The sequence below is a fragment of the Sus scrofa genome, chromosome 18 (genome assembly GCF_000003025.6).
Source record: "Sus scrofa isolate TJ Tabasco breed Duroc chromosome 18, Sscrofa11.1, whole genome shotgun sequence".
Classification (NCBI taxonomy): domain Eukaryota; kingdom Metazoa; phylum Chordata; class Mammalia; order Artiodactyla; family Suidae; genus Sus; species Sus scrofa.
In genome coordinates, this window is record NC_010460.4 from 8,205,401 (window position 1) to 8,219,131 (window position 13,731).

General features: G+C 47.1%; 1 protein-coding gene across 2 annotated transcripts in view; it reads left to right on the top strand.

Moving 5' to 3' along the window:
- The window catches only part of KIAA1147 (KIAA1147 ortholog), a 55,994-nt gene continuing 42,573 nt past the window's right edge, over positions 311-13,731 (top strand). For both annotated transcript variants that reach the window (XR_002340471.1, XM_003134603.6), the window contains exon 1: positions 311-596. Coding sequence is in view for 1 of the 2 variants with exons in the window: in XM_003134603.6 (XP_003134651.4) it covers positions 326-596 (271 nt within the window). In the remaining variant the exon portion in view is untranslated. The remainder of the gene's footprint in view (positions 597-13,731) is intronic.

The window sequence follows — 13,731 nt, forward strand, 5'->3', positions numbered from 1 at the left end:
GGTAGCCAGGTCCAAGGGGCTCGCGTCCATGTCACCGCACTTTTCCTATACCCGACACACACAGGCATCGGTGAAATCTCAAACCAGGCACCCAGGTGCGCGAAGCCTGCGGGGAGGACGCCTTCTCCCGCGGGATCGGAAAGCGGCGCCGGGTGGGCGGGCGAGGGGCGGGGCGGCCCGAGGCAGGTGCGGCCCCGGCGGCGGCGGCGGCGGCAGCGGCAGCGGCAGCGAGGCCCGGCCGCCCGGCCGCCCGGCGAGGGGAGTTCCCGCAGCCCGCCCCTGCGCCCGCCCCTCGCCGCCCGCGGCTCCTCCTCGCCTCCTCGCCATGGTGGAGCGGGGCGACGCGGCGCCGCTGCTGCGCTGGGCCGAGGGCCCCGCCGTCTCCCCGCCGCTGGCCCCGGACCCGCAGGCTGGAGGCCGGGGCTGGGGCGGCGGCGGCGGGGGCGGCCGGCTGGCCGCGGAGCCGCCGAGGAGGCGGGAGCCGGAGGAGCTGGGTCCCTCCGAGGTGCTGCTGCAGCCCGGGCGCCTAGTGCTGGGCGACGTGGAGGAGGACCAGGTGGTGGCCGTGTTCGTGGTCACCTTCGACCCCCGCTCGGGTGAGAGCTTCTCCGGGACGGGGGGTGGGGGGGCGGGGAGAGGGTCGCCCCCCACACCGGGCTTGGGGGTAGAGGGGGAGGGGCTCGCTGCGCGCGCACCCTCACACCTGCACCCCTCCCCTCCCGCAGGGCTTCCCAGGGCAAGCGGGGTGCCCCCGCGAGGTCGGGGCGCGGGGCTTTGTTCCTGCGCCCCCGACTCGACTCCGTAAAGTCCCGCTGCCTCGCAGCAAATACCCCCTCCGCGCCCCCGTTCCCACAGTCGTGTTTGCACTTCTCCAGTCATAGAGGATCCTGTTGGTGGCCACAGGCAGGCTGGCTTTGTTTTCTTTTCTGGCTCTGCTCAAAGATTTCGCCTCTTAGGCGAACGCCCCCCCAGGTGAATTCCTTCTGAAACGGAACGTCCTAAGCTTCCAGGTTCTCGGCTTCCCACCCTCGCTCCCCACCCCTCCCTGCAGGGTAACTTGAGGAGCGGCCAAGTTCACGCTCTCTGACAGCGTTATTTTGAGGGATTAACGCGTGGAGCATTAAGGGGTGGCACAGAGGGATTAAGCTGGAGACCCATTAAAAGAGAAGTCTCTCAGGTAGGCTCTTTCTGGTTTGGTTGGAGAATTAAAGAGTTAGCTCACATCGTCTTTAGCCTAACCGCCCAGTAAGGAAACCTGCATTTATTTTACTGGCGAGAGACTTCTTGGGGGATGCGAAGCAAATGAGCAAATGTCTCCTCCCTCAAAAAGCCTCAGGTGGTCAGGAAGGGGCCCTCTTCTCAGTCTGGGAGGGAGAAACGCTGTAGTCTTGGTTCTAGGGCTCAAGAAAACCCAGGTGTGTCTTTCTGTCCTAAGCACCCGTGGAGCTGCTGGAATGTGGAGCATCTTTCTGGAGCTCTGTCCTGGTAGAAGCCGTTCTGAAAAACTTGATAGGATTCGATGGACTGGGAGGGACAAGGGTGAGAATTTGGGGGTGGCAGAAGAGAGGTGCTCAGGCAGAGCTTTAAAGACACAGGAAGAAAAAGGGTCAGCTGTGGGGAGACGAGGCCTTTCTGACTCCTCTGTGTTCCTTGGCCTCCTCTCAATGGCTTTCAAACTTTTTTGACAGTCACCCACCGTATGAAATTAATTTTACATCCCAGCCAGTTCCCTCACATACAGAAGTGAGACACGAGTTTCATGAAATAGTGCTAACTCCTTTTGCATGGAGCATATGTTTCTATGTCTTTCTTTTTTTAATGCTCATCACATAGGCTGGTTGACTAGCATGGGGTTGGGACTCCCAGACAGAAAAACTACTGTTCTTTTTTTGACCAAAGTAACCTTTATTGTTAGACCAAAACATACTACACTGTAACTAATTAACAGTCCTCTGCCCTACCCCTTCACCTGCAGCAAATAGACATGAGCTCGAAATTCCTTCTGGGAAGCGGTTAAAGGTAATTAGAAGAAATGGAGAGGGCGTGCTACTGATCTCGCAGTGATCGCCCTGGCAGTAGAGGCTAGAGAGGAGAAGCAAAAACCCTGCGCTAACCACAGACGGAGTTAATACAAGTGAAAAGCACTGCAGAGCCAGGACCCTCCGCCTGCCTTGTCAGAGCTGGCAAGCGTGGTTTTGTGAGTTTGTGTTTATGGAGTGTTTGTGTGTCCCTGAGAAGTGTATTTGTAATGGTTTTCAGATTAAGATTAGTGCAGAAAGATGGGGTTTATCTGACTCCTGGACCCTTAACTCTGTGCAGGCATTTTACTATAATGGTGTTTCATTTAATTCTCATCTCCATTCTACTGTGACGGTCGTGTATACTCACTTTATATGTGAACAAACAGACCAAGGATGATTAAGGAATTTGAAAATATTAACTGGTAACTGCTTGCTTCTGAGTCTGGTTTCCAGTATACTACACTGCCTGAACCCTTTGTATCATTCTCTGTGCAGGGAGTGGAGAGGAGGGGGAAGGAGGGAGTCGGGGGCCGGGGGGGGGGGGAGAGTGTTTTCAACTTTGGTTAATGGTCTTGTTTTTGGTTTTTGTAAAGCTGCTGTTTGCTGCCCATAACTTATCTCTTCTTGGTCATCTTCCCCATCCCAAATGGCACTTTACTTCCTGTAAAAAGAATTCTGATAGTACCTATATCAAGTAAAATTTATATGGCGCATCTTCTAAAAGTAGAAGATGGAACGAATGCATGCATGCAATGCTGCTGGGGTTCCCTCGAAGGCTGACGCTAGAATAAGGGCCTCAGAGAGCTCGAGGCGTGTCCTTTGTGTGAGGGTTGAGAAAATCAGAGTCTGGAGAGGTGAGAAGCGGGCCTTCCTATGCTCAGTGGGGCCAGACTTAAATCTCTGGGTTTTAGTTCTGTAGCCTACCCACTCTGCTACCGGGGCAGGTCTGCCATGTGTTACTGTTTAATCTTGGGTCACCAAGACTTTTGCCTGCCTTGGCCTCTGATCCCCAAAGTAGTAAAGTGAATACTGGCTTCCTTACCAAAATCAGACCAAAATCACAGACGTTCTTCCAGGGACTTGTCTGGAGTTTCTGTGACTGCCTGTCTGCTCCCCATGTGTCTCCTAGCTGTGTTCTCCATGCTTTCCTGGGTGCTCCCTTCTTCTCCCTAAGCCCACCAGGCACTTACCGCCCAGGCCATGGGCATCATTCATCTTCCCACCTGGTACAGGTGACCGTGGGCATGGATCTAATCTGTGTGCATGCGTGCACCTGTACAAGAGGGGCGAGGGGAGGAGCGAACTCACAGCTGTGGTTCATCTGTCAGGGTATGAGTGATCTGTGTGCTGAAAGTGGGTGTGAGAGGGGGTGTGAGGGAGGAGTAAATCCTTTTCAGATTCCTTTTCCATAAAGGTTATTACAAACTATTGAGTACATTTCCCTGTGCTGTCCTTGTAATTATGTTTTATACAGTAGTGTGTATATGTTATTCCAACCCTCTTAATTTGCCCCTCTGCCCCACGGTTTCCCCTATAGACCTATCAAACCATAAGTTTGATTTTGAAATCTGTGAGTTTCTATTCTATAAATAAGTCCTTTTGTATCATTTTTATTAGATCTACTTATGATATGTGATATATATTTTTCTTTGACTTCACTTAGTATGATAATCTCTAAGTCCATCCATATTAACTGCAAATGCCATTCTTTCCTTTTTTATGGCTGAGTAATATTCCATTGTATTCCATTGTATACATGTACCACATCTTCTTGATCTATTTCTCTGTCAATGGTCATTGAGGTTGCTTCCATGTCTTGGCTATTATAAATAGGCACACACGCTCAGTGATTTTCAGACTTGTGTATGGGAATAAGAGTAATTCTTCTACACCTTTGTTTACAAGCTTTGGGTTGGGCAACCGCAGGAATAATCAGAAGGTAGGGACATAAAGAATGTTATTTTCATTGGACTCGTGGTTTGAAAATTATGGTTGTTGGATCTACAGATGAAGTGAGGACCAGTGGCTTCAGGGTCAAGTGAGGTGGGGCTTTCTCACACACACAGAGACACACACTCTCTTTTCTCTCTTTAGATCACTCACTGACACACTCAGTCTTTATCTGGAGCAGGGAGTCCCTGGGATGGTGGTGGTGCTGGCCATCTGGGCGACAAAGCTGCTATTGAAACCAGGCCCAGTTGCTGACTGTGCGAGCCAGTGGGAGAGGTTGGCAGTCGAAATATTGCTTTTTCATTGTGTTCAACCCATCATTCAGAGCTCTGAGTTTTCCTTTTGATTCTGTTCTTTGGGTTTCTAGTAAAATTTCTTTTCGTCTCTCGGCTTCCTAAGGGAAAAGGTGTTTTCACCCTTGGAAATCAACCTGCCCCCTCCCCACCCCCGCACTGCCCTCTCTGAAGGTGACAACGCTGTCTTGCCACGTGACAGAGGACTTGTGCGGGGGTCTGGGGCCGGTAGAGCTTTGGACCTACAATGTATGATGCCTGCGATTCTGCGCTCGTTGGACTGTTGCTTTAAAAGAGATTCACTTTCAGCAGCTCCATTTTCCCCAGAGTTATTTCGTAGGTGTCCAGGGGGGAAATTCCGACGTGTGTGTGTGTGTGTGTGTGTTGAGATGGCTGAGGGCAGGAAAATCTGCTGAGGAAAATCACATGGCTTTTCCCATTGTTCTTCCTGGCAAGGAATGCATTACCTGTTCCTCAACCTCTGGCCAGTGCCTCGAAACCCCCATTTAATTTGGTGCAGCTAAATGCTCCTGTGTTCATGTCAAATGAGTGTCTATTTAAAATCACTCGAAGCCACTAACTTTAACCTCCACACATTTCTCCATGTGGTCAATGAAATACAAGCCTTTTCTTTTGAACAATGGAGACACGTCGGCCCAGCGAGATAGGGCCAGGTGTGGTGTCTGAGGCATCGCTTGGAGGGCTGCCCAGGTCATCTGACTTGTGCAAATAACAAACAGCTCCAGCCACTGGCAGGAAAGTGACACAGCAGAATGAGAGTGGAAAAGTTGGAGCTTCATCTTGAGATGTAGAGAGCAGTCCTACCAATGGCCAGCTCAAAGAGGCCAAGAGAGGGCCGGTTCTGCCAGCCAAGGCAAGAAAGTCTCGTGGACTAATTCACCCGCCATGCCCTCCCTCTCTACTTTTCTATCAGATGTCAGTGGAATACAGCTGTGGTTCGTCTCATTAACTCCCATGTTGGCAAGCCTTTTTTTTTTTTTGCTTTTTAGGGTCACAGGTGTGGCATATGGATGTTCCCAGGCTAGGGGTCGAATGGGAGCCACAGCTGCCGGCCTACACCACAGCCACAGCCACAGGGGATCCGATCAGTGTCCGATCCACACCACAGCTCACGGCAATGCTGGATCCTTAACCCACTGAGCAAGCCAGGGATCGAACCCACATCCTCATGGACCCAAGTCGGGTTCGTTACCACTGAGCCACAATAGGAACTCCAGGAAACTTTTCCCCAGGCCGTTGGTGACTCACTGCCCGCAGTTTTCAGAGTGAAGGTGGTCACCAGCCTTGACTTCCATGTCTTCTCTTGGAAGGTCGATGGGGAGTAGAGGACAAGTGGGACTCATAACACCTGTCACTTACTGAGGGCCTACTCTGGACCAGGAGCTGTGTTGTCCTTTCAATAGTCTTCGCTGTAACGATGCAAAAAACCGGGGACCCGAGCAGAGAGGGACGGAGCCCAAGAGGCAAGCCTGCTCTGCCTGCCGCCCGTGCCTGTGCTTCTTCCCACACCACTGCCTGGTGTAAAGTGATACGGGCCTGTGAAATGGAAAGTTTTTTCCCATGTAAAATTAATGTATTGGAATTCAGCCACAGATGGGCATATGGCTGACTTGAAATCACCAGGATGAATATCTCCCTACCTCGGGTTTCTTCCCACTGACTCTGTCTTCCTTTTCTTTGGATATACTCTCATCCTCAGTGGCCTTAGGACCATTTAAAACTATCTGAGACCAGGGAGTCCCATGGTGGCTCAGCGGGCTAAGAATCTGACTAGTATCCATGAGGACACGGGTTCGATCCCTGGCCTTGCTCAGTGGGTTAAGGATCTGGCATTGCCATGGGCTGTGGTGTAGGTTGGCAGGTGCAGCTCCAATTTGCCCTCTAGCCTGGGAACTTCCATATGCTGTAGGTGCGGCGGTAAAAAGAAAAAAAGACCAAATTCAAGTGAGAAGGGCTGTTCACTTTCCTGGTCTTCCAGTCTGAACCAGGCAACCTTTTTGAAGTTTCTTCCATCTCTGGGCTTTGTGGCCTCCTCTGGAAGTGGAGACCACAGGTACCCCCGGATTCTTGTCCGTATTCCCGAGATCGGACCCCCTTTGACTTCCTGGTTAGAATTAGGCCATGCTGATGGGCAGAAGCTGAGGGAAAGAGTGATAAATCAAGGCCCATGCTGGAGAGGGGAGATCTGGTGCAAAGCTCCACTCTTGAGCTCAGAGATGCTGTACTAGGGCCTTGACGTAAGTCTTGCGAAATCCAGACCTCAAGAGGAAATTCTTGCTGGGGAACCGCCCAACAAGGAAGGAGAGAAGGAGGAAGGAAAGTCACACATTTCCCCTTAGCAAGAGATTGTTTGGGTTCAACATCATTGCTTTCTCCTCTTTGAGTATTCTGAGACCAGTTTCCTAACAGGCAGCCTCAGCGGCAGCTGATACATATTCTCCCTAGAGAGGAACAGTGGTTGATGAAACCCAAGTGTGCTTGGAGGTGTGGTCATTTCACATCACACCGGAGATGGGACCAGAGGCAGCCCTGTACGTAGAGTGGACAGAGTGTATCTCACTTGGCACAGGAGCTTAGGAAGCATCAGCTCTGGGAGGTGCCGGCCCACAGGTTCAGACCACCTCAGTGTCTATAGCCAGGCTCAGCACCGCCCTCTGGCTTCTCTGGGTAACTGAGCTGCCAACCCCGTCCTTGGCAGGAGCCTGGGCTCTGGCCCCGTGCTGCTAAGTTATGTTGCACCAATATTTATTGAGTGACTGGCTGCAGGTGCTCTATCATGGACAAGAATATAAAAGAGAATGTATTGATAAGTATAATTGAATCACTTTGCTGTACATCGGAAATGAACACAACACTAAATCAACTAGACCTCAATTTAAAAAACAAACCAACAAACCCCGATCATAGGGAATTTCTGATTTTGATCTCAAGGTTTACAATTTAGATCCCGACAACTACACCCAGCTGTAGAAATACACAAAACTTACACCACCCAAACACTGGCCTCCTACCTAGGTTCCCTGTGAGTCCCAAGCCACGCTCCTGTGTTAGAACACTTTCCATCCAGTTCCACAAAGTCCTCTTCCACTGCTTCACAATAACTCACAGCTCAACCCTCCCAACACCCAGCTTCCTATGCAAACAGCAGGTCTTCTTTAAAGTACCGTGCTGTACTTTTTTTTGTTTAGTTGGTTGGGTTTTTTTGTCTTTTAGGGCCACACTCATGGTCTATGGAAATTCCCAGGCTAGGGGTTGAATCGGAGCTGCAACTGCTGGCCTACACCACAGCCACAGCAACACCAGATCTAAGCTACATCTGCGACCTACCACCACAGCTTATGGCAATGCCGGATCCTTAACCTACTGAGCGAGGCCTGGGATCAAGCCTGCATCCTCATGGATACTAGTCAGATTCGTTTCTGCTGAGCCACAACAGGAACTCCTCATAGGTGAGTTCATTCGTGCATTTTTTTTTTTTTTTTGTGGTTGCACTTCGGCATATGGAACTTCCCGCACCAGGGACTAAACCCCCACACCACAGCAGGGACCTGAGCTGCTGCATTGACATTGTTGGATCCTTAATCTGCTGCACCACGAGGAAACTCCTACGCCATATTTTAGATTCTACATATAAGTGATATCATGTGGTTTTTGTCTTTCTCTTTCTGGCTTACTTAGTATGAGAGTCTCTGGTTCCATGCATGTTGCTGCAAATGGCATTATTTTGTTGTTTGTTACGGCTGAGTAGCATTCCATTGCACATATGTACCACATCTTCTTAATCCATTCATCACTCGATGGATAGTTAGGTTGTTTCCATGTGTTGACTCTTGTGAACAGTGCTGCTGTGAACATAGGGGTGCATGTATCTTTTGACTTAGAGTTTTGTCCAGATAATACACCCAGGAGTGGGATTGCTAGATCATATGGCAGCTCTCGTTTTTTGAGGAAACTTCATTCTGAATGTATGAATTGCTTTGGAACAAATTCAGCCAGCAGAACTGTGTATAGATTTACCCCCCCCTTTTTTTTTTCTTTTGGCTGAACTATTTCAAAGTAAGTCACAGACATCATGACATTTCATTTCTAAACCTTTCAGTAAAAATTTCCTAAGAGTAAGGCCATTTTCTTGTATAACCACAATGTCATTGCTACCCCAATCTAATTCTTCTTTTAGATTTTTTTAATTGATAAATTTATTTATTTTAGCAATTTAAGGATTACAGGAAAACTGAGCAGGAAGTACAGTTTTTCTATACTCCCCGCCCCCAATTACCTCTATTATTGACATCTCGCCTTAGTGTGATATATTTGTTACAACTGATGAACGGATATTTATACATTATTATTAACTGAAGTTCAGAGTTTATTTTAGGATTCACTCTTTGTGGTGTTCATTCATTCTGCGGATTTTGAAAAATGCGTAATTTTTTTTTCTTTTTTCTTTTCTTTTTAGGGCCACACCCATGGGGTATATGGAAGTTCACAGGCTAGGGGTGGAATCAGAGGTATAGCTGCCAGCCTGTGCCACAGCAGTGCGAGATCTAAGCCAAGTCTTTCCCTGCAACACCGGATCCTTAACCCACTGAGTGGGGTCAGGGATTGAACCCACGTCCTCATGGACACTAATCAGGTTCATTACCACTGAGCCACAATGGGAACTCCAAAAAATGCATAATGTTATGTATCTACAATAATCATATCATACACAGTAGTTTCACTGCCCTAAAAAGCCTTTATGCCCCACTTATCCTGCTTTTCTGATTTTTTTTTTAACTATCTATTATAATTTTTCCTTTCCAAAATGTCACATAGTTGGAATTATACAGAGCACGGCTTTTTCAGATGGGCTTCTTTCATTGGCAGTATGCATTTAAGTTTCCTCCTTTTTCTTGTTGTCGTTGTTGTTTTTTGTTTTGTGCTTTAGTGGCTTCTTTCTGTCTATTGCTGAGTAGTATTTGTTATATGGATCTCCCACAGTTTTTTTTTTTTTTTTTAATCCATTCACTTTTTTGAAGGACATCTTGGTTGCTTCCAGTTTTTGGCAATTATAAATAAAGCTGCTGTAAACATGAATGTGCAGGCTTTGTGTGGACTTTTCAATCCTTTGGATAAACAGGAAGGATTGTATGGTAAGAATATGTTTAGTTTGTAAGAAACCATCAGCTGTCTTCCAAAGTGTCTGTACCATGTTGCCCTCCCCCCGGCAAAATGGATGAAGGTTCTTATTGGTCCACAGCAGCAGCAGCATTTGATGTTTTCAGTGTTTTGGGTTTTGCTCATTCTAATATGTGTGCAGCAGGATGTCGTTTTCATTTGCAGTTCCTTGAGCACATAGGCTATTGGGTGTGTGTTCATATGTGCCTTTGTCATCTTGGGTGAGATGTCTGTTCAGACCTTTTGTTCATTTGTAAAATTGAGATGTTTACCTTCTTCATGTTGAGTTTAAGCTTAAATTCTTTGTGTATTTTGGATATAAGACTTTATCAGGTGTGTTTTTGCAGGTATTTTCACCCTGTCATTAGCTTGTCTTTTTATAATCTTAAGAGTATCTTTCAAAGATCAGAAATTTTTAATTTTAATACAGTACAGCTTACCAGTTTTTTCTTCATGAATCACGCTTCTGATGTATCTGAAAACTTATTACTAAATCCAGGGTCACCTAGATTTTCCCCTTTGTTATCTTCTAGAAATTTTATAATTTTGTGCATTTTACATTTAGGTATACTCTTCATATTGAGTTAGTTTTTGCGACAAGTATAAGTTCTGTGTCTAGATTTTTTTTTTTTTTTGGCCTGTGGACATCCGTTTGTTCTACTACTACCTGTTAGAAAGCCTCTCTCTCTTCCCATTGTATTACCTTGGCTTCTTGGGCAGATGAGTTGACTGTATTTGTGTGGCTCTATTTCTGGGCTCTCTGTTCTGTTCCATTGATCTATTGGTCTGTTCTTTTGCCAATAACCCAGTGTTGATTCCTATAGCTTTATAGTGAGTCTTAAAATCAGGTAGTCTTAGTCCTCTTCAGTATTGGGTTGGCTAATTTCAGTCTTTGCCTTTCCACGTACACTTTAGAAGTAACTTTTCAGGAGTTCACTTCATGGCTCAGCAGTTAGCGTACCCAGCAAGGAGCCATGAGGATGCGGGTTCAATCCCTGGCCTCAGTGGGTTAAGGATCCGGTATTGCCATGAGCTGTGGTGTAGGTTGCAGACGTGGTTCAGATCCTGCATTGATTGCTGTGGCGTAGGCCCACGGCTACAGCTCCAATTCAACCCCTAGCCAGGGAACCTCCATACACAGCCCTAAAATAGCCAAAAAAAAAAAAAAAAAAAGTAACTTGTCAATATCCACAAATAGCTTATGGGGATTTTGATTGAGATTGCATTGAATCTCTCGCATAAGCAGATATGAAATTCCCTATGCATACATTTTTCCAGATATATCAATTGTGTTTACACAAATTCAGCAAGCATTGTATCAGAACTGACTAAATACAGGTAGTAAACTTTTTCTTGCCAGCCATTTGAAAGTGCAGACATGATTTCACTCCTTAATCCTTGAGGATAAACCTCCTTAGAAAAAGGACATTTTTTACATAACCGCACTATCATTACCACTAGCTTTTTAAAACCATGCCTGTCCTCAGGAAAGCTGGGTTTCTGTTTTGTTTTGTTTTTTTAATGTCCATCCTGTCTTGTGCTAAACACTGTGCTATGTTGGGATGTAAAGATAAACAAGCAGAGGTGGAGTTCCTGTTGTGGCCCAGCAGAAATGAATCCGACTAGTATCCGTGACAATTCAGGTTTGATCCCTGGCCTCACTCAGTGAGTCGGCGATCCGGCATCTCTGTGAGCTGTGGTGTAGATGGCAGATGAGGCTCAGATCCGGCGTTGCTGTGTCTGCGGTGTAGGCTGGCAGCTGTAGCTCCAACTCGACCCCTAGCCTGGGAACCTCCATATGCCACGGGTGCGGCCCTAAAAAACAAAAACAGAAAGAGAGAAATAAGCAGAGTTCCTGCCTTTAAGAAGTTCAGTCTCCTGGGGACAGAGACATCTAAGATGATGATTATATTAGTCTGGGATGAGGGCCATAGTAGCTTTATCTGCTTTCATTCGAGGAATGTGTCAGCAAAAATGGTCTTCCTTGGGGATGAAAAACTGTTCCCCTAGTGGTATTTCGGAGCCCACACTCCATCCCATGGTTTGCCAGCCTGACCCTGATGGACCTTTCTTCCCAACCCGGAGGGGTTTGCATTTGCCTAGAAGGGAAGGATGTGACGAACAGGAGGTCACTCACTTCGTTCCATTCTTTCAGTTTCTGTACAGTGAGGATTGATCAGGCACAAAAGAACAAGAAGGAAGACTTTGAGAACCAGGCTGAGGAATTGGGGCCTTTATTCTCAGGTCAGCTGTATAAGTAAGACATATATTTGGCCATGAATACCAGAGACCCAAATGAACAGTGACTTAATCAAGATAGGACTCTTATTTCCTTTTCATGTAATAGGCAGGAGATAGCCAGCCCAGGACTGGAATGCTAGCTCAGATCCATGGGCACTGGACCCCTGCTGGCTCTCACTCCAACATCCCCTCCATGGTATGTGGGCTGATGCCCACACCTGTATGATTCAGGATGGCCTGCCACCCACAATAGCCAAGACACGGAAACAACCTAAATGTCCATAAACAAAGGAACAGAGGAAGAAGCTGTGCTGCATTTCTACAATGGAATATTGTGTGGCCATAAAAAATAATGAAATAATGCCATCTATAGCAACATGGGTGCAACTGGAGATTATCATACTAAGTGAAGAAAGTCAGGAAGAGAAAGAAAAATACCATATGATATCACTTATGTGTGGAATCTAAAATATGGCATAAGTGAACCCAGCTATAAAACAGAAACAGATCATGGGCATGGAGAGCAGACTTGTGGTTGCCGGGGACAGGAGGGAGTGGGATGGACTGGGAGTTTGGGATTAGTTGATGCAAACGATTACATTTGGAATAGATTAGCAGTGAGGTCCTGCTGTACAGCACAGGGAACTCTATCCCATCACCCATCTCCTGGGATAGACAGACCATGACTGAGGCTAATATAAAGAAGTTGCTTTGCTGTACAGCCAAAGTTGGCACAACATTGTAAATCAGCTATGCTTTACTTTTTAAAAAGTGTAGAACTGCTAATATAAACAAAGATGGCCTGTCACCACATCCCCATGCCAGGCAACCTGCCACTACATTCATGTGTCAAGCAATAGGATGGAAGAAAGGGCAGCACGTTCCTTGCCTTTGAGGCGCATTTGGGAAAGACACATCTCATTTCCGAATCACACTGGCCAGAATTTACTTGTGTAGCCATACCTGTTTGCAAGAAAGCTCAGAGAAATATAGTCGGCCTTGAGAAGACCACATGCCAAGCAAAGAATAGGCGGTTCTAGGAGTTCCTGTTGTGTCGTAGTGGAAATGAATCCAGTTAGTATCCATGAGGGCGCGCGGGTTCAATCCCTTGGCCCGCTCAGTGGGTTAAGGATCCAGTGTTGCTGTGAGCTGTGGTGTAGGTCACAGATGGCAGCTTGGATCCCACGTTGCTGTGGCCATGGTGTAGGCCGGTAGCTGTAGCTCTGATTAGACCCCTAGCCTGGGATCTTCGATGTGCTGCAGGTGCGGCCCTAAAAAGAAAAAGGAAAAGAAAAGGGGGTCCTATTCCCTATCAGCAAGGAAGAATTATGTACTGAGGGTCAACCTTCAGGCCCTTTTATTCAAGCATTTCTTTTTTTAAAAAATGCCCCTTAAAAATAGATTTATTGACCAAATAACATGGGAAACATTAAGCATGATGTTGATTTCAGAGAGATTCATAACGCGGAGTGACATCAAAGGCTCTGAGAAGTTCTACAGTAAAGGAATGCACCTGTCTTTGTTCAACCCAAAGAAAGATGGGCCAAAACTCCTTTTTTAAAAAAATTTTGTTCTTTGCAGAAGCCCTGTTCACCTAAGCTTTGGGAGGTAGTGCTGTGGGAGTCACTGACATTTCCTTAGTTTGCAGCGACACAAACATTTTTACAGCAGTTCCACTTGTAGGAATGTGTCATCCACAAAAATGTGCGCATGTTAGTCAAAATCTAACTTTAAGCCATGAAACAGAACCACTAGGAGGATTTATTGCAGGGACTTATGTGCAATTGCTGGAGCTGGTTAGTCTGTGTACAGCTGTTGTTTTTGTGTCTAATGGTGGAGCTTTGAGTCTCTCAAGGGGGCAATTAAAAAGAAGAAAGTTGGGAAGAAGATCAATCTGGAACTCATGAAAGAGGGCGGGAACCCAGGTCAGTCCGCCTCCAGTTCTAATGATGTGCTGTCCTGACCTGACAAAGCCGATACCTTCATTGCGGAACTAAGCGCACACCTGGGATGGGAGTCAGAGATGCTGAAAGAGGAACCTGGGAGGG